A 19,555-nucleotide genomic window follows, 5' to 3' on the forward strand; every position below is an offset into this window, starting at 1 on the left:
AACAAGTGGAAAGCCCTCGGGCTAAATACAAAAAGAGTTTCTGTAGGAAATTACACAATTCTTACACAGTGGTGGAATGTAACTTAGTACCCAAGTTCTTGTACAGACGCTTTTATCCAAAGCCACTTACAAGCAAGGCAAGACAAACAAGTGTCAGAGGACGGTGACTCAGAAAGAGCCGCGGTACAAGGGGACCTGTTATGCTTTTCCTTATTTTCAGTCTTACTAGTGCAGTGCCTGTTCAAAACAATTTACCAATGTTCCCTAAACAGACTACAGTTTTGAGATGAACTGAAGTTGACCAGATGAACAGCAGTGCCTGCTCAAAACGTGCCTGAGGCATCCTGCACTATGTTCGTGCGAGTCCTTCCTTCATAGTTAGATATATAATGTTACAATGCCGGACGTTCATATTAAAAGTGTCAAATAATGAGGTAAACGTATGTAGAAATAAGCCTTGTGAGCGAAAAGCCCCGGCTTCAGACTGCTCTGAAGGCTCAGTCCCCAACATTTTTTTCTACTTTCACCTCGGGTCGACGTCTGCTTGTGACAGATTTCACTGCTCCGCTAACATTATGGTGTTTTTCCATTGTTTTGGGGGTAGTCACTCCAAACCATGACTAGAGTGGAGCTGGCACACTGTGAGTGCTTTTCCTTTACACAACAGGGCAAAGTAAAATAAGTAATTTATCTATTGGAGGTATGCTGGTCATCTGCAGCTCTTCATCAAACATCATCATCACTGTGGCTGTTTCTGCTTGTACTATTCCTCCCTGCATTATATCTAACTAATCCACTCAACAAAGAGCTCCAAATATCTCCATATCTTGTTTTTAGCGCTGCTAACAAAGCTCTGCTAATTCAGTGAGGAACACGTTTCATTTCAAGCTTTTATTTTGAAGTAGTAAAGCAGGAAATATTGGGTTTTCATCAGCAGTAACTTAACACAACTCTGATATGGCTGCACCACAGCAAGCTTCTGGTAAGGTAGCCAATCAGAACAGAGTGGGCTCATTGGAAGGGGGGTCTTAAAGAGACAGGAGCTAAGACCTCCTGTCAGAGACAACTGAACTGAGGGGCTACATAAAGGGCCAGTATGAGATAAATAAGGAGTTTTTTGAACTGTGAATCATACAAAGCTACTCTAGTGGAGTCCAAAAATAGAAATATAGAGCTGGAAATGAGCATAATAGGTCCCCTTTAATTGATATAAAGTAGAGGTCGGACTCGGTCCAAATTCTGCTAATCATGTTGGTTAGGGTCTTGGGTCTGTATGTCACTATGTCCAGTATGTGGTATCATGTGGCAAGTTAAAAGAAAAGGAGAACAAGGAGGTGAAACTAGCCAGTACATCAGCTGTCGGGTCCTGTTTTATGCAGATGGTCGACAAAGATGATAAAAAAGTTCTGACAAGCAACTGAGGCTGAGCTTCTTATTTTAGGAAAATCAGTAGACCTAGTGTACAAGATTTATGCTGTTAAATGAATTTAACACAGTCTTTTGTCTGTCTGTCACAGACAAAACTAAAATAAAATAAATATAAAACGTAGGACTTTCAATAATTTATATAAATTGTCTTTGAAGTATGTTCTTTCCCACAGCGGCTGCTTGTTAATTGATCAAATTAATTAATAGCACATCATGCTGCTGCCGGGTCGACAGCATTTTGGATCGGGTCTAATTATCCTCGGGTCTATTCAGGTCGGGTCTGACTGTGCTCGGACTTCTGCATTAGGAGTACTTTACTCTTTATACTTAAAGTATTCGTTGATAATACATATTTAATTTTATTTTGAACATTTTTAACGCAGGACTTCTACTTGTCATTGAGTATTTTTACATTGTTATAATGGTATTTTGTACTTCTTCCACCATTATCCCGACTGTAAACTCTAGTTTGATGATGCTCAAGAATGACAAGTGAGCAGCTCTGACCGTCTCAACAAAAACACTAATTAAACTTAGACTGGAAAACTTTACTGAACAGTGTTTCTGTTATTTTGTCCACCCCCTGTAGGTGACAGCCTGTTAAATATTTTTTCTCTAAGAGTCTGCATACTATATCTCTTCCTCTCCTTGTCTTAGTTGTTTTCTGCACCTTTCACTTCATTTTTCTCCTTTGCTTTCTGTCTTTCTTTTTATTTCCTTGTCTTCACTTCATTAAATAAACATCATGTCACAGCTGACATGAAACCTCTCTCCTCCTCTCTCTACTTTTCTTTATGTTCTCTTTAATTTGTCTGTCTTTATTTCCTTTAATTATTCATCAAAATTCTCTTTTCTCATTAGTGTCAGTAAAATTGAAGTTTACTAAATGTTGTTATGGATTATCTATCTGCAGAAAGTTTCAAGCCGAGTAGATTTTTAAAGAAATGAACTGCAACAAATCAGCTGCCTTTAGAGAAGAAAATCGATCTGTAGTTTTGTAGTTAACAGGCTTAAAATATTATAAAGCACCAGTATGGTTGTTCATGTCTGTGCATCTCCTGACTGAACACTTTGAAAAGATTTGAAAGGTTTTGGTCTTGTTTAACAGCCTGATGGTTTAATGGGGCTTTTGACTGCATGAAGAAGCATTTAGTGAAGTGGAGTCAAGTTTCACTCAATGTGCTTTGAATTATAATATCATTAAAAGACAGTTATGATACAAATTTAATATCATTTCTTTTCACTTTAAGTGGTTATCTCAAGTGAAAAGCAATTTGTTTTCTGGCTCGAAGGCACTTTGGCAGGAAAACATGGGAGCCATGTGGGAGTTGAACCTGTGACCTCTCAGTCACATTCTAGTCTGTCTGACACCCTGCCGCCCAAATGGGAGAAAAACATGTGGGAAAGTGTTTTAAAATAGTTTGGGCTGGATATGAAAATGTGGTTTTGAACGTGGAGTTTGCTCATGTTGTTAGAATGATGTTTTTGGGTGGACAAGGTGTTGTTTTAGCGGTGGTGTGAACCAGGAACCGTCAGCTCACTGGCTGCGTGTTTGAACAACATCATAGTAATTAGTTGGTCTTAAGAGAGTGAGAGACACCAGATATCTCCCATAAATCATTTGGGTATGGTCAGATGTGAAATCTTGCTGTTATCGGATGGGAGTCATTTCCAAAATCAGACCTGGACAGAGTCACTGACACGTCACACTGTCCCGTCTCCAGGACTGTTAGTCAGCTGTTTGTTTTCATCCCGTCAGAGGTAAAGGATGATGATAATGTCAGACAGTCGGTCTGTTCAGCACTTTGGTCAAGAGTGAGCTATCCAAACACCTACTGGCCAGATACTCATGAAGTTAGCTGTTGAGTTCAGTTCAGTTCAGTTCAGTACTTTATTGTCCCTCTGGGGGAAGTTTGGCTCGCAGCAGAGTGCAGATAAAAAATGACAATACACACAAACAGTACAACAATCAAATCAATGAAAGAGTGGATTTTGTATAGGATAGTACACACATAACAGTACAACAATAAAATCTGTAAAAAGATGGATTTTTTTATAGGATTGGATAAGATAAAGTGCCAAGGTGCAAGGTAAATATTACCTTTTGTGTAAGTTAAGCTTGCGTATTGCACTAGGGACAAAGGAAAATTTAAATCTATCACACTTTGTCCAGGGAACCCTGTACCTCTGACCTGAAGAGAGAACATCAAATGCCTCAAAGAGAGGATGGTCTGGGCTCTCTAAAATCGATCCTGGTGATAAAAGATGTCTGACACGGAGCCCTCTATAGCAGTATATACTGCCGGGTCAGCCGGTCCTCTTTAAAGCACTGGATTATATTTATCTATAAAGCCTTTCTTACGTCACAACCACCTTATTTATGTAAATTCTTTCAACAAAAGTGTGTTAATAGTTATGCTTGTGATTCCCAAAGTCTGCACTGCATTAGGTAAAAAGAGCTTTTATGTTTGCTGCTCTCTGCCTGAAACCTTCTGCAACTTGATTTGAAATTGCAAAATTTGTTTTTTATTTATGAATTTAAATCATTGCTGCGCAATCTTGGTTTTATAAGCTGTAGTGTTTTTTATCAATGGCACTGGTCTTATTGTGGTGTTGTGTGGTTGCTTTGTTTTGCTGTGTGTTTTGTTTAGTTTTGTATGAATAATGTAAGGTATGTATGTAATTAAGTATGTTTGGTGGACAATAAAGTTTATCTTATCTTAATCTGTCTGCTCTCCCGGCTGGCTGACAATGTTTTGGGGAATTTTAGAAACTAGATGTGATGGTCCAACACATCCTGATAATGAAACAGCCACATAGTGCAGTTGTACCATGCACTCCAGAACAACACATAGGAGCATTTTCTAATATGCCGCCTCTATCGGTGCTTTCCAAAACTGTTACACATCACTTTTCAAAAATAATGATGTTTTATGACGTCACAACGCTGTGGTTAAGGTCTGGTTAGGTTTAGGCACAAAAACCACTTGGTTAGGGAAAGATCATGGTTTGGGTGAGTTAAAGTTACTACTTCCTGTAAGTTAGGCATCGTTCGTCGTCATGGCAACAGTAAAACACTACAACAATCGTAGCTATGGTTTTTAAAAAACTGTCCCGACTCACAGTTGGAAACAGAAAGCGAACAGCTGTCTCCTGCAGCCAAGTCCACTTTTTGTCATCTATCTATCTAGCCATCCAACTCGCCTCCTCGTAATACATATATTTGTCAAATTTATATAGACGTCATCACTTCTCCGGGTCATAATTATTAACAGATGGCGTCTGTCACTCAAACATAACTATAGGCTGTTTTTTGAGGACGGGCTGGATGGTCTCCTTCAGTTGTTGTTGTTTTAGACAACTCTTTCTAGAGTTCTAGACAACTATTGGGTCGTTTTTAAGGAGTCTTCTTTAGGTTTTTCCTCTATGATGTAATATTTTATATGACTGTATTAGAAATTGTATTCATGATTTATAACTGCAGTGTTTCACTCTGATATTCTAATGTATTTTTTTCATATTCTTGTTATCTGGTATCTGGTATTTTGTTTGTACTCAGTGTTGCTGCCAGGACACTGGCCAGAGGTTTTTAATCTTGGCCTCTGATCTGGATCCATATCAATCTTCATGCTGAATCAACGTCAGGACATTTGGGTTTTCTTTTCAGATATTTTCAGGATGCTGACTTGTTCTTTATAAGATAATAATGGTAAAATCTTATTTGTGCTGCGCATTTCAAAATAAATGTGTTTGTGTCTGTGTTTGTGTATCGCAGGTCCTGTATCTTCTACAGAGCGTGTATGGATATCCCCAGAGGAACAGAGCTGCTGGTTTGGTACAACGACTCCTACACTTCCTTCTTCGGCATCCCGCTGCAGTGCATCGCTCAGGACGAAAACTGTGAGAAAACACTGCTGACTTTTCCTTCATTCTTAATTTTCTTTTTTTTTGTCTCCTTTATGCTTGATTTATTTTATATGAGCCTTGATTTTGAGGGACTTGTGCCAAAACAAGACATCAGCAGTACATTTTCTTTTCTTAAAGAGGACCTATTATGTTCATTTCCAGCTCTGTATTTTTTATTCTGGGACTCCACTAGAGTAGCTTTGCATGATTCACAGTTCAATAAACTCCTTATTTATCTTATGCAGCCCCTCAGTTCAGCCTCTGTCTCTAACAGGCTGTTTTAGCACCCCTTCCTGATGAGCCCGCTCTGTTCTGATTGGCCAGCCTTCGGGAAGACTGCCGAGGAGCAGAGTCGTATTAAGTTGCCGCTGATGCAAACCCAACATTTCCTGCTTTACTGCTTCAAATTAAAAGCTTTTAAATGACTAAATAATGAGAGACTTTTATCGTAAAGATTGTACAGGAAATGAAACGTGTTCCTCACCTAATTAGTGGAGCTCCATTAGAGGTGCTAAAAACCAGTTAACACAACAACATCTGGACATTTGTAGCTCTTTGTTAAGCAGTTGGAAATAACACAGGGGGGAACAGTACAAATAGAAATAGCCACAGTGATGATGATGTTCATGATGTTCAGTGAGGCTCATTATTTGACACTATGGCCACATTTAATATGAACATCTGATATTATAACATTATTACCATGACTGAAAATAAGGATAATAGGTCCTCTTTAACCTCCATCAGGTTACAAGTTCAAGTCTCAGAACACAGAGCAGCTGTACAGTACGTCTGAGTGAAGTGTCCTTGAGCGGGAAAGTGAAGCATTTACACTAGCAGAGTAGTGTTTAAAGTGGTGACGGGTTCAGTTCCCTCAGCTGCTGAATGCTTCTAATCATCAGCTGATGTTAACGTGATTGTAACATCTAAATGCTCCAAACATCCAAACATAAGCCAAACACTCTGTTCTGCAACCTGTCTGTCCACAGGAAGAACAAAAACAATCATTTTCTTTGGATGTGGGTCTCATTTTTATTACAGACATTATTTAAACTGCGTGACTGGAAGGAAGCCTTCAGTCTGTCACAAAAACAACACAGTAAACGCAGCATTTTTTACAAATATGCTGCTGTCTGATTTATTTGTCTGAGCAAACAAGCCAGCCAAAACAAGACAGGAAGAAGTCTTATTGTGATGTGTTGTCTTCCCTGTTTCTCACCCTGATGCAACATCAGCACAGAGAAACAACAGTTATAAATCTAGTTCTTCTTCTTCTACACAGGAAAACACACATTTATGAACTTGAAGTCTTTACTTGATCTTTGTCTAGTTCTTGTTTGGTTTGACAAGTTAAAGCTAAACTTGTTTTACATCTTTTCATTTTTACATCAACATTTTATATGATTGTCTTTACTGGAGTCATAATTATTATACTCTGTAAACCCCATTAAACTAACGCTTTCATCCCAGAATCTGTTGGAAAAAATTATTTTAGATGAGCCAGAATCCATTTACTGTTATTCTGAACTGCCAAGAAAAATCAACAGAATTTAAAAAAAAAAAAAAAAAAAAAAAAAAAGGATTTATCCAAAAAATCAGCCTTCAGTTTCTTTATATTGGGCTGTAAAACAGCCTTGAGGAGGGGATCTTTGGAAATCTCACCATTGGATTCCAGTTCTTGTTGTCAGAATCAATTCCTGATTCAATAAATAGAAAAGTGGGAATTATTTTCAGGTTCTTTTCACTGTGTGCCACACCACTGACTCATGTCCTCTGTCCTCTAAACTCTTAATATGAAACAAAGCTGACAGTCAAGCTCACTGTTCCTGATTAAATTCACTGACTGTCTGACAAACAGAAAAAGTCAGAGAAAAATATGTGAAAGTACGCATATTTCAGTCCTCTGCTCGTATGAGAGAAAATAAATTAAAGTCATTTACTGACCAGCATCACTGGTTAAATATTTTTTTTAAATAAAAACAGAAGTCGGTGTGTGTGTGTTGGGAGTAAGAGGAGGAGAAAAGAAGAAAAGCGTAGCGCTCCGCTGTGCTCTTACTGACTCTGTGTCTCCAGCCGTGGAGAACAGCCTCCGCCGCAACACCAGCACCAGTGAAACCACTCATTATTCACATCTCCGTACCAGCAGCAGGCCTTCTGAAATGAAACAGACTGTTGACGGAGTTACTGTCTCACCCGACCAGACTTGGCTCAAACTTCTTTACTTCTTTCCTCTCGCAAAGTGAATGATTAAGCTAATAAATCCAAAACGCTCCCCGACGCCTGCTGTACAAAATAACTAATCATGAAAATGATTGATCTTTGGATAATCTGTATAATTGATTCAGAATCATAGAAGATAAGACTTGAAGAGATAAGAAGTTGTAAATGGCTTTAAAAATGTAAACATGGAAATAAATGTTTGATGTTATTTATGTTGATTCAGAAGTCTAGAGCTGCAGCTGACGTTTATTTTCATTATCAATTAATCTGCTGATTATTTTCTCTATTAGTTATTAGTTATTTGGTCTATAAAATGTCTTGTTTAGATATTTAATTAACTGTCTTAAAAGACTGAAGGAAACCAGAAAATATTCACATTTAAGAAGCTGCAACCAGCTAGAAAATGACTCAAAACAATTGATCAGTCAGTAAAATAGTTGGCAAATAATTTCCTCTGTATCAACTCATTGATGAATGGTTTTATCATCGCGCCTCTACAGAAGTCTAAACTGTGTCATTTTGTGTTTTTTTTTCCGTTTCTCCAGCCGTCTTTCTCTTCCTCCATCTGAACTTTGTCTTTTCTTCTTGTTTGTCTTTTACTCTTCTGTCTTCTCTTTCTCTCTGTCACGAAATTCATTTTTGTTTACATCTCCTCCAGTTTACTGCTCAGTCAGCCTGTTTATATCTTTTCCATTCAAACTGGATATTCTCTGGATTTGACAGAGAAAACTCCCCGCGGGGCGAATAAAAAAAAACAAAACAAAACAAAAAAAAAACTAACATTTTTCTTCTTACTCAATTACGGAGCAAAAAAAAAAAAAAAACAAAACCCAAAAAACAAAAAAACAAAACATGAAGAAGGAGTTTTAATCTGAGGAATCTAAATTGAAATGAATTGAATTAGGAGCTCGTCTTTCACAGAGTCGCAGTGAAATGAGATCGTGCTGATTGCAAATTAGAGACGTTTGGCCACAAACTGGTTTGTTTTACAGATGGAACTACTCTTTTACATGACATCGTTCATCATGACAGGACTGTGGCAGCCTCTGCACACACACACACACACACACACACACACACACACACACACACACACACACACACTCACGTATTACTATGTTTATGAGGACCTGTTTTCCCAGCACTTTACCAACAAAACTCTTTGCATTTTCAACAAAAGTTTGTGATAAAGCTGAAGTGATGGTCGTCTCTGTCGATTGTTAGCTCAGAGTAAAATATCTTGACAATCACTGGATGGATTGAGCTTAAATCTGGTGGAGACGTTCATCATCCTCAGAGGATGAATCTTAAAGACTGTGATGATGCTTTAACTTTACATCCAGCGACACCAGCAGGTCAAACTTATCCAGCACAAAAGTTCACGACACGATACTTCTAAAACTAATATCTGAATTTCTATCAGCCTCAGCTGCACTAATATAGTAAAAAAATGCAGAAATAAATTCCAAACTTGCTGCGGTTTTTAGTACAAACATCTCTCAGTGTTTCTTTGCTTCTCAGGTGAGCGGTGAGACTTTGTCAAGACAGTTTTCTGTGACTCTTTATTCCTCCATCTAACTTGAGAACATTTCTACATCCGTGTTTTCTTTCAGATGGCCTGCAGATTAAAGCTAATGTGGAGGTAATTAGTGCAGCGGTGTGCATTTCTGTCTGGCTCTGTCTATCGTAGCATTAAAAACATTGTGGCCAAGTCAGAAACTTCTACATAAATAAATCGTTAGCTCGCAAAGCTGCGAGATCATGTAACATTTTAACTTCACAAACTAGACGTCTAAAGATCAAAATAAGCTTAAATCTAATTTTGCTACGTTGACATGGCTTAAAATAGATGAATCCTTCTTTCAGCTGGTCATAATGTATGCTAAATGCTATCAGCAGTCATCCAGCCATCTATCAGGGAGACATCATTCCTAAGCTTCAGCTAACAGAAACTCATAGTGTTTGAGATGATTTATTCTCTGTTCATGTGAAGACATTTGGTCCTCAAAAGTACAGATGTCCAAAACACACACACACACACACACACACACACACACACACACACATTACGCAACAACACGCACACACTGGCAGAGAGTAAACAAAAACCGGAGGATTTGCTTTTGTTCCACCCTGCAGTGAAAAAAGTTTGTTCACATCCAAATTAAATAAAATTAGATTACACTTCTTTTGTAGGAACTGAAAGACAGCAGCTCTGCTTTAAATTAGAGACATTTTGCCACTAACTGTATTTGGGTTTTCCATGGCATCGTTATCTGCTGATTGTGCCCACAAAAGGATGAACGTGACGTCAAAACTCCTCACTGGAGACGGCAGGACTGTGACTCTCTGTCCTTTAAGTGGAAGAGACGTTGAAAGTTTTGACCGTTTATTAGTGCGGAGAAAGCTGACAGAGCACATTTACTATTGGGAGCTGAGCGGCGCTGTCACAGTGCTTATTTCTCTTTTTTTTTATACGACTGCTCTGCGTTGTGTGATCTGTCAGTGAAGGAAACAGAAGACAGCAGAACTCAATCAATGAATCTTATAAATACAAACCTGCTGTATGGAAGGAAAAACATTTTTATAACAATTTAAGTCAAGATAATGTCATTAATGATGAAGATAAAAACCTCTCTGGTGTGTCAGTAAATCTGATATCTGTTGAATTAATGGGTCAGAAAATTAAACAAGTGGAAATAGATCAAAATGTAAAATAGATACTTTTATAATCATAGCCATGTTGGATTTTTACTAGAGGTCCATTATGTATAATTGATTTGACTGGGACACTATTATTGCCTTTTTACATGCAGCGCACATGGCTTCACTTTCAAAGAGAAAGTCGACTTTAGTTCAAAGGGTTCATACTTTCAAAAATCATTCTTATACAAGCTGGTAGGTTAAAGAAAGGCACACAAGCTTGAATACTGTATGTTACTGTACCACTGTGTGCTCCTCTCCTCAGCTCCATTCATTGTTCGTTACCAAACAGCACTGAGACAAACCAGCAACCACACCTTTAATTCAAAATATTCTAGAGATCTAAACTCTAATTACAGAGCAGTCAGGTGTCATTAACAAACTTTAATAGAAGAAATAAACATCTGAAAATCAGGCAAAGAATGTCTTCATGTTTAAAATGTAGTCACTGATCATCATTTAAAAACATAAACAGCATAAATATATAAAGCATCTTTAAATTTAACAAGTGCTTTGTACAAAAAATGAGAAAAGGTTTGTTTCACCTGTTCTGAGATTTCAAATGAGTGAGATGAAGTGAATTCATGTCTAAAATAAGGAAGTTAAAGGAACCTTGTGGTCTTTGTGACTTGGCAGGCAGGTGATGTGATACATTATCCTGCCGGTGGTTTCACACTGTTCCACTGCAGGTGACTGTAACGCACAGAGAAACGCAGCAGTGCGCTAACAAAGACAGAAGAGAAGAAGAAGACTGCAAGCTAGTAAACATGGATGGAAACAATGCAGGATTTAGAATAGTTGTTTTGTGGGGAAGGAAATGTATTCAGTGCTTTTTGTTAGACCTCAAGAGTAACACTCAATGTAAACAACCTGTTCGTTTACAAGAAACCCCCCCCCCAAAAAACAGTAAGGCTTTATTCATTTCAATTAAAATACACACATCAAACACACACAGCATAAAAACACACATTCCCCGAAACACTTGCTTTTACACACACACACACAGAAGAATCCATAGGCACAAACACACATTAAAGAGGAGCAGAGAACACATTAGAGCCAAACCGCACGCCAACACACAACAAAGAAAATACACACACCCTCCAAACACACACATACACACACTATCAAAGCACACACACACCCTGTGGTTGTTTTCTCATGCACGTTCCATCCAATCACGGCCTGTCGGCTTGACGCTGCGCAGCCTGGCCGCCGCCTAACAACAACAACATGTGGACCGACAGAAAAGAAAAAATCACTTCGGGTGGGCTCCTCATTGTCCTTTTTTCTTCCTCTTCATACTCCTCCTGTCTCCTTACTCCTCCTCCTCCTCCTCCTCCAGCATTTAGCAGCAACAGTCATGTAGAGAGGAACTTAAGATAAAGAGGAGAATAGAAAAAGGCATCACCAGCCGTGTTTCTATCAGCGTATTTTAATGCACTTTTTGAAGTATCACATCAGAAAAGGTTGATGCAAAATTCCAAAAAAACTTTGCAAAAAAGCTTTTACGCTCTCTTGAGGTGTTTTTTCTTTTTCAAAAAACAGTTAATGTGCTAAATGTGAGATGGAAACAATTACAATTACACAATTACAGCTTTCCCAACTGAAACAACTTCCTGAAGACCTCTCTCCATTTTTCTCTGGTAGATGGTGAAGGCAACCTTTTCTTCTTCTACTCTGTTTATTACAGCCGTGCGTAACATAGTCTATACCACCAGCTATGCTTTGTGTAGCCGAGTTTATTTGCTCCAAACCAGTTGATGGAAATTTAATTTGCATTCTTTTTTTGTGCAGCATTTCAAAACTTTGCTTAAAATTTGATTGACAGTGAGATGGAAAAAGAGAGAAGTGGAGACAAGAGAAATAAGAGGAAGGAGAGAAAAGTGTAATAAAGAAGATAATAACAAAGAAAAGAGACAACAGGATGAGGAGGAGGAAGAGTTCACAGGAGTACAGAAAGATAAGGAAAAGAGAGCAAGAGTGAGGTCTTGTTCTGTTTTGTCCAGCGCTGCAGTAAACAGCTCTGTTCTTCATATTTACACCTCTTCTTTATTTGACATATTATTATTACCATTATAGTAATTGCCTCTATTGATTTTGATAAGACTTTATTATCTAGTAACGTAGCATTATTGATTACTAACAAAGGCTTTGGCAACATAATCTGAACTGTACTTCATGCCAGTAAAGAGAGAGAGAGAGAGAGAGAAAGTGAGAGAGAGAGAGAGAGACTCTGTTTGTGTCTGTGCCTCCTCAAAGTCAAACTTTGTCCCGTTTAGTAAGTTAAAGTTTATCGTCCTCAATATAACAATACATCTATAAACATAAAATAGAAGTATCATTTTTAAAGATAAGGCTGATTCAATCCTGCTAGCCAGAGTACTCAGAGCACCAAATATGGATTCATCCTCCACTGAAAATAGTCCCTGACAAATACATCATTTCCTCCTGTCTGAGTAACGTCTGCTAAAGACTGCAGTCATTTTATTTTTTTTTAGATTTATATCTTCCGTATGAACCAAGAGACTGACAAGAGGTTTATTTTCTTTTTTGGTGACAGTAACAAAAACGGAAAAAAACTTGATTAAAACAATATTCAATATACATTTTTTTCAGCACATTAATAGAACACAAGTGAACATAATTTCAGTCCTGTGAGGAACATAACATGTCAGTCATGTCTGTGCCTTTAAATAGTGAATGAAGACAGTTTGAATTGTGCTCAAATCTAGTTAGTTATTTAAGTTTTATATATCCAGGAAATCTAATTGATATCAAGCTGTCTTTTGTAAGAGTGACCCGAGAAAAGATTACATAACACACAAGATCGGTACAAACAATGACAGAATAAATGTCAGGCAGTAAGACTGTAAAATCCTCCAGAGGAAGGAAGGAGTGTCTCCACTTGAAGCTGAGCTGCAGTTTATTCCAACAGTAGGGTGGATTGTAGCATAAATCAGTTCTGTAAATGGATCTTGTGATTTTGAGGACATCATGTTGTTCATTGTTTCTGCACAGATGTTTTTCGGGTGGTGTCTGGCTCCGTCCCACATCCCTAAAATAGTTTCTGGATCAACTTTTGTGTTTTTTCTGTGAAGCAGTTACACTTAATTCTGCATGTCGATCAATGTAATGTACACGCTGTCACACTAAAAGGACAAAGATAGAAAGAAAAGAAAATACAGGATGGAGGCTTCTAATAATGAAGAGGAGGAGGAGGAGGAGTGTTAAAATAAGGCTGGAGCTGATAAATGAACAGTAAGACTGATACAGAGATAGATGATGATACTCCACCCAAATTTTCTTCAGTATAAACACTCAGACCTCCTTTAAGCTAGAAAATTGGCTGTAAAAACTTTCTCTGCTCCATCACGGAGACTGTCAGCTGTGCTTAGTTTAGATTCATGTCACTCCTCCTCTGGAGGAGACACACCCCTTTACAAAGAAAGAAAACACAGACTCTGCAATGTTGCAAACTGCATCTGCATAATTCTCCCATTTTGATGATGCATTTCATGCGCAGCCCAAACCTTATTGACATGCATTTTTTGTATATGCGATGTTTGTAGCAAAATGAATTAAGTGTGGGCGAGCGGCGCGTAACGCGGCCGTCGATAGCGCCGTCGGGCAACTTACAAATGGTGTAATTATCTCCTCATAAGGTTATTAGAGGATCAATGGAGCCTGGTGGCCTGATGGCAGAGGTGAGCTGATGAAAGATGGAAAATGGTTATGACGACCCGACTGCAGAGGTGTAGCACAGCAGTGTTAGAGAGAGAGGCTGTGTATTTCTATAATGTTTGAAAACAGTAAGAAATGTCGCTCTATCCACCCTCACTAACAGTTGAGCAAAGCATTTACTGACCTGTGTAGGGAGAGATGTCATGTGTGGTGGAAACATAAGTTCAACCATCAGTCAAATTATATTCAAATGCCAGTTTTGTTGAGCAACAGTATTAAAGGAGTTCTCTCATCATTATAGGGAGCAGTTTATTGTTGGGAACCAGTGAGACAAGTTTAGGACTCTGTGGTTCATATTTGTTGCCTAAAGTACATCATTACATTGATTTCATATGCAGCTGTTGATCTATCATCCACCTTACTTGGTGACAGTGCTTCTCATGTGACAGCACATGCCTGAAAGAGCCAGATGTACTGCGGACACTATGGAAGGAAAATGGTTTCACAGCGGTGTTTGACTACTACGAATGAAGTGGTAATAACAAACAAAAATAGGCACGACTCCCCATACTTGCCCCTCACAACTGAACCCCACAAGTCTTCCTAACTAAGCGATGGAATTTGTTATTCGTCGTTGCCTTCCAGAAGAACCAATATGAGCATTTTCCTGATCTGCCACCGCGTTTTAAGTCTGGTTGAAGTTGAACTAAAATTACTCAGGGTTAGAGAAAAATCATGGCCAACTTTAACAGTCGCTGTTGGTAGTGAATGGGGTGCAAATTCCCAGATGAGTCAGATGATTTGACTTCCTGCCAGTCCACATGCCAAGTTTTTTTTTTTTTTTTTCCCCCAAACAAACCAGTTTTACAAAATGAAAAGTGAAACCATCCACAGTGAGTTAAAGTAAGACAAGCCATCTTAATGTCATTTCAAACATAAGGAAGGGTTATTGAGTCCAGGTCTGGCAGTCAGTCAGACCACAGAACAGAACACAGCTGAATTCTGGGTCAAGTGAGGACAGCTGGCATCAGCTGGTTCACCCAAAATCAAATTTACACACATTTATATAATGTGTTTTTTTCCTGTTACTGTCATTTTACTTGTCTGTTTTATTCACCAGCAACACTTCTGTATCCTAAATCTGTTCATCTTATCTGCTTAATACATTTATCTTCCCTGCTTCTGTGCTCGAAGCACTTACCAAAACAGAAACAAAGTGCCTCATAAAACAAATAGGGTTATGAGCACCACATAAAAAGAATATGATACACAAAGGATGAATACACTGTGTAATTAAAGTAAGAATAAAAATAAAATATGGAGACGCCAAAGATGCCAGCAAATTAAGATTTATTATAATAAAGAAAATGAACTGAAGTAAAGTGGAATGTGAGGTGTGTTAGTCAGTGGCATCAGTAGCATGACTTTGGATGTATGCAGAAGGTGATGTAAGATGTTGTAGGATGTAAGAGCAAAAGCCAAACAAAAGTAAAGGAGTGATAGTCAGGGAAGAAGACAGAGAGCCACGCTGATTACCGGGGCTTTTATATCCACAGCTGCCAAGTCTCACTCATCAACTGTGAGACTCACACAATTGACACTTTTCACACACTCTCACGCCACACATCCAAATTTCTCACGCAGTGAAAAACAATTCATAACTGATAACGCTGCAGCTGCAGAAAGAGGACACTGACAGCGCACAGACAGACAAGACAGAGCAGCACAGCACAACAGCAGCAGCAGCAGCAGCAGGGGAAAATGAGAAATATACAGAAATCTATTATTTATTCCCATGCGTGCTGCTCAGAGTCAGCTTCCCCCGCCCCCCCCCCCCCGACGAAGAGCCGCTGACATGGTCCCCCCCCCTGCAAATCTCATGCCAAGCTGAAGTCAAAACTTGGCAGCCCTGTATATCCTACTGAGCCCAGGTGCTCCAGATCAGGTTGGCCATCACAATTCATTTTCTCATCCTCCTTAAAGACAGCACAGATTAATACACACACACCAAGGTAGTATCACACACACATAGGCAGCCTGGGCACAATAGTTACATTTGCCTTACTAGCAGTGGTAATAACAGTAGTAACAATTGCAGTAGTCTAGTGGTAGCAGTAGTAATTGTAGCAGTGGATGTAGTACTAATAATTTTATAATGGGTGTTCTGCCTAGACTAGCTCTTCTAGCTTTGTACTAGCAGTAGTATTAGAAGTTGTAGTAATGGTAGTAGTTGTACTAGAAGTAATGGCAGTATTCTCAGTAGAAGGGGACGTATAAATGATAGTAGTAGTAAGACTAGTGATAACAGTAGTAAAAGGAAAAGTTGTAGTTGTGTCCGAGTAAATAAAAACTCAACAGAAACAGGCTTGAGGCCCAACTGGGCCCTGAGCCATAGTTTGAGAATCATTTATGTTGGCAGTGAGAGGGGAACAGTATGTCACTGTAACTGTACTAATTCACAGACTCCAAACAGCATAACTAGACCCATAATTCCATTCACTGGAATCAGGAGCTGCAGTTTGCCCAGGGCTAGCCAGGCGGCTCTGGCCTCAGCTAGGACAATGTGTTCTTGGCTTTCTGTTTCCATCACAACAACAACAACAGATAGAAGAAACAAAGAAACTTAAACACGTAGAAGGCCACCTCAAAAATTGCTTTGAACTAAGTACGGGTCTGTCCCATTTTCCAGGATCCAGATCCGGGATTTAGTGGCAACAGGTCAAAGTCAAAAAGTTTTTGCATTTAGCACTTGACATGTTTTAGGCCACCTTAGACTAGCAGTCTTCTTCCAACCCTGACCTGGAGGATCTTGGGACTTGGGACAGGGTGTTGAGCTGTACCTGATATTACAGATTGCACCAGCCGTGTTGCTGCAGCTAAGATCACCTATTGAATATGCTATATAATGCTGAGGTCCACACCAGACAACACCTGATTGAACTTGTGCACAGATGACGTAAAGTGTTAAACTGCTGGAGTCCCTGGCTGAAGTCTGTCTTAGTGAGCCTGCTGTTGGCTTGCAGTTATCATGATTTTAATGTCACCAAGTTCAGCATAACCCAGAGTTCAGTTGTGCAGTGCACTGTGGTTTTGTCTCCACTTTCTCCCTTATTCTTGCTTGAACACTGTTTTTCCTCACTTTAGAGGACTTTTATTCTGAATGTCTTTCTCATAACTCATTCTTTTTCATTCAAAAACCACCAAATTTCTTGGTAACCAACTCATAGCTGCCATTTTGTTTTCTTTTGGGATTTTTTTGTCACCAGTAAATGTCCCAGCCACAGTGGTGGAGGCCATGACCAGGCAGGAATCCCTCCAACCCTTCAGCAAGAACGGCAAACCTTCTTCTTCTTCTTCGTCCTCCTCGTCCTCTACACCCTCCACCTCGCTCATGCGCTCCATGGTCTTCCCTCATGCCGCCTGCTCTAGGAGTTTCTCTCTGTTGGACAAGGTCGGGGTCGCCGTCCAGTCGGACTCCAGTTTCAGCCAGTTGGGGTCAAAGAATCAGCGGATTCTGGCGAGCCCGACCTCCACCAGCCAGCTGAGCAGCGAGTTCAGTGACTGGCACCTGTGGAAGTGCGGCCAGTGCTTCAAAACCTTCACCCAGAGGATCCTGCTGCAGATGCACGTCTGTCCACAGAACCCTGACAGGTACGACATCATTTCTAAAGTCTTGTATTAACATATAGGTAAGAGTTCCCACCAGGAGAATTTCAATACAGAACACAATTTGTAAGTGATAAAGGGTCGTAAGCTGTATCGACTGGACATTAAGAAACTGTTAAAGTATCTCTTCTAACACAAATTTAAGATGAATCCCATTTACGTTTTGAGAAATTACCAAAGTTGTGTCTTTTTATAGCTCCATAAAAGTCAACTTTCTCCAGACTGTTTTGTGCACAGTGGGTCTAAAGCCGAGTATTAATGTTTCATATTAGACTTCTGGGACACACTGATCAAATTTTTGGCTACAAATCTGCTTTGATGGACGATTAATTTATTCTTTGAACTTTAAATTAATGATAACATCAAGATTTTGTCTTTTAGGAAAGCACTGTGCAGAAATGTATATACAACATTAGTAGCCACTGTTACAGTCCTTGGATGCACAAATTCTATATTTTCTTTCTTTCTCTCTCCCTCCCCTCTTTCCTTCTTTCCTAAATGGCCTAATCGAGCTCGTTACAGGATTGTTTCTTGTAAATTCTGATGTCTTAAACAAGATTTTTACCTCCTTTTTCCTTTTTGTTAAGGAAGCAAAAATGACCATATACAACATCCATATCTGTATATCTTTTGTAATATAGCCAGGAATACTACTACTGTATGTATGGACGATCCATCAACATTGTGAACATGACACAGCATTCAGAGGAAGACGGCAAACCAGACGTTTAGTTGTTATTTATGACTTTGGTCGTCTCATCTTCACACTATTCGTGTGTGACAGAAAGTGGGAGTTTGTGTGAAGACTGAAGAGAGTGTAAAAGTGTTGGAGTGTGTATAAAGATCTGCCAACTTAATTATACACAGCATGGATGGAGGAAGACTGCGTGTGTGTGTGTGTGTGTATGTGTGTGTGTGTCAGGGTGGGGGACGGAGGATGTATTGGAAATTTTTTGCTTAGCTTTATTTTTTGCAGGGAGAGTCAGAGCGGCGTATAAATCAGCGCTGTGCGTCAGTGAGAAATACCTCGCCTTACGGTGACGGGGCCAGGAAAACAGATGCCACTTATTCAATAAACTAATACTCATAGGGAAGAAAAATGTGGGCTGGATATGGAGGGGGGAGGGAGGGTCGATGTGGAGCTGCCTGTCAATAGGAAGGTTTTATGGGACAGAGGAGCAGATAAAATTCAGCTGAACAAGCCAAACAGTCCCGAGTCCTGGAGCTGTAAGGCCCCATTGTACCTCACAGTCATGTGGACTGGGGTTAGACCAGCATGCCCATCACAGCATCACTCTGCCCATATAAAAACCCAAAGCCCCGACCCCTTTTTTAAGCTCTCCCACCAGCCAGGCGATGTATTTTCTAGGGCTGCCCCCTGACCAGCAATAAATTGAATTATCAGTCAAGGACCCTCCAGTTTAACTCCATGTTGTCAATCAAAGCATCAGATCATCCTCAGAGGATCACATGATGACGATGGAAATCTCTTAAATTCTTCAGCTGCAACTAAAGAATTTTCCCATTATGGATTTCCTTAATTAGTCTTATATAGCACCCATGAGTCTAAGCCATAAGTACGCTGTCAAAACCTCATCAAAACTGTAGTTATTAAATCTACAACATATATATTAAATTATCTCAGAAATCTCAATATTTTGGTTTTAAATCAGTGTACGCTCTAAAGAAGCCACAAAACGTTGAGATAAAGACTTCTGGTTCTTGTGGTCCTTCAGGTATTTCTTGTGGTTATTAAGGTGGTTTTGGGGGGTTCTGTAGTTGGTAGTACTGATCCTTTAGGAGGTTGTTGTGGTCACTGAGGAAGTTCTTGGTGTACTTTAGGTGGTTATAATGGTACTTTAGGAGGTTTTTGTGGTCATTGAAGAAGTTCTTGGTGTACTTTAGGTGGTTGTAATTGTCCTTTAAGAGCTTGTTGTGATTGGTCCTG

The 19,555-nt window shown here is 39.3% G+C and overlaps 1 protein-coding gene across 12 annotated transcripts in view; it reads left to right on the forward strand.

The window, feature by feature from the left end:
• prdm6 (PR domain containing 6) overlaps positions 1 to 19,555 on the forward strand; it is a 144,984-nt gene that overhangs the window by 92,345 nt on the left and 33,084 nt on the right. For all 12 annotated transcript variants that reach the window (XR_006098028.1, XM_042420344.1, XM_042420349.1 and 9 more), the window contains exons 8-9: positions 5,204 to 5,328; positions 17,208 to 17,592. Coding sequence is in view for 11 of the 12 variants with exons in the window: in XM_042420344.1 (XP_042276278.1) it covers positions 5,204 to 5,328; positions 17,208 to 17,592 (510 nt within the window). In the remaining variant the exon portion in view is untranslated. The remainder of the gene's footprint in view (positions 1 to 5,203; positions 5,329 to 17,207; positions 17,593 to 19,555) is intronic.

This window comes from Thunnus maccoyii, chromosome 9 (assembly GCF_910596095.1).
Source record: "Thunnus maccoyii chromosome 9, fThuMac1.1, whole genome shotgun sequence".
NCBI classification, from domain to species: domain Eukaryota; kingdom Metazoa; phylum Chordata; class Actinopteri; order Scombriformes; family Scombridae; genus Thunnus; species Thunnus maccoyii.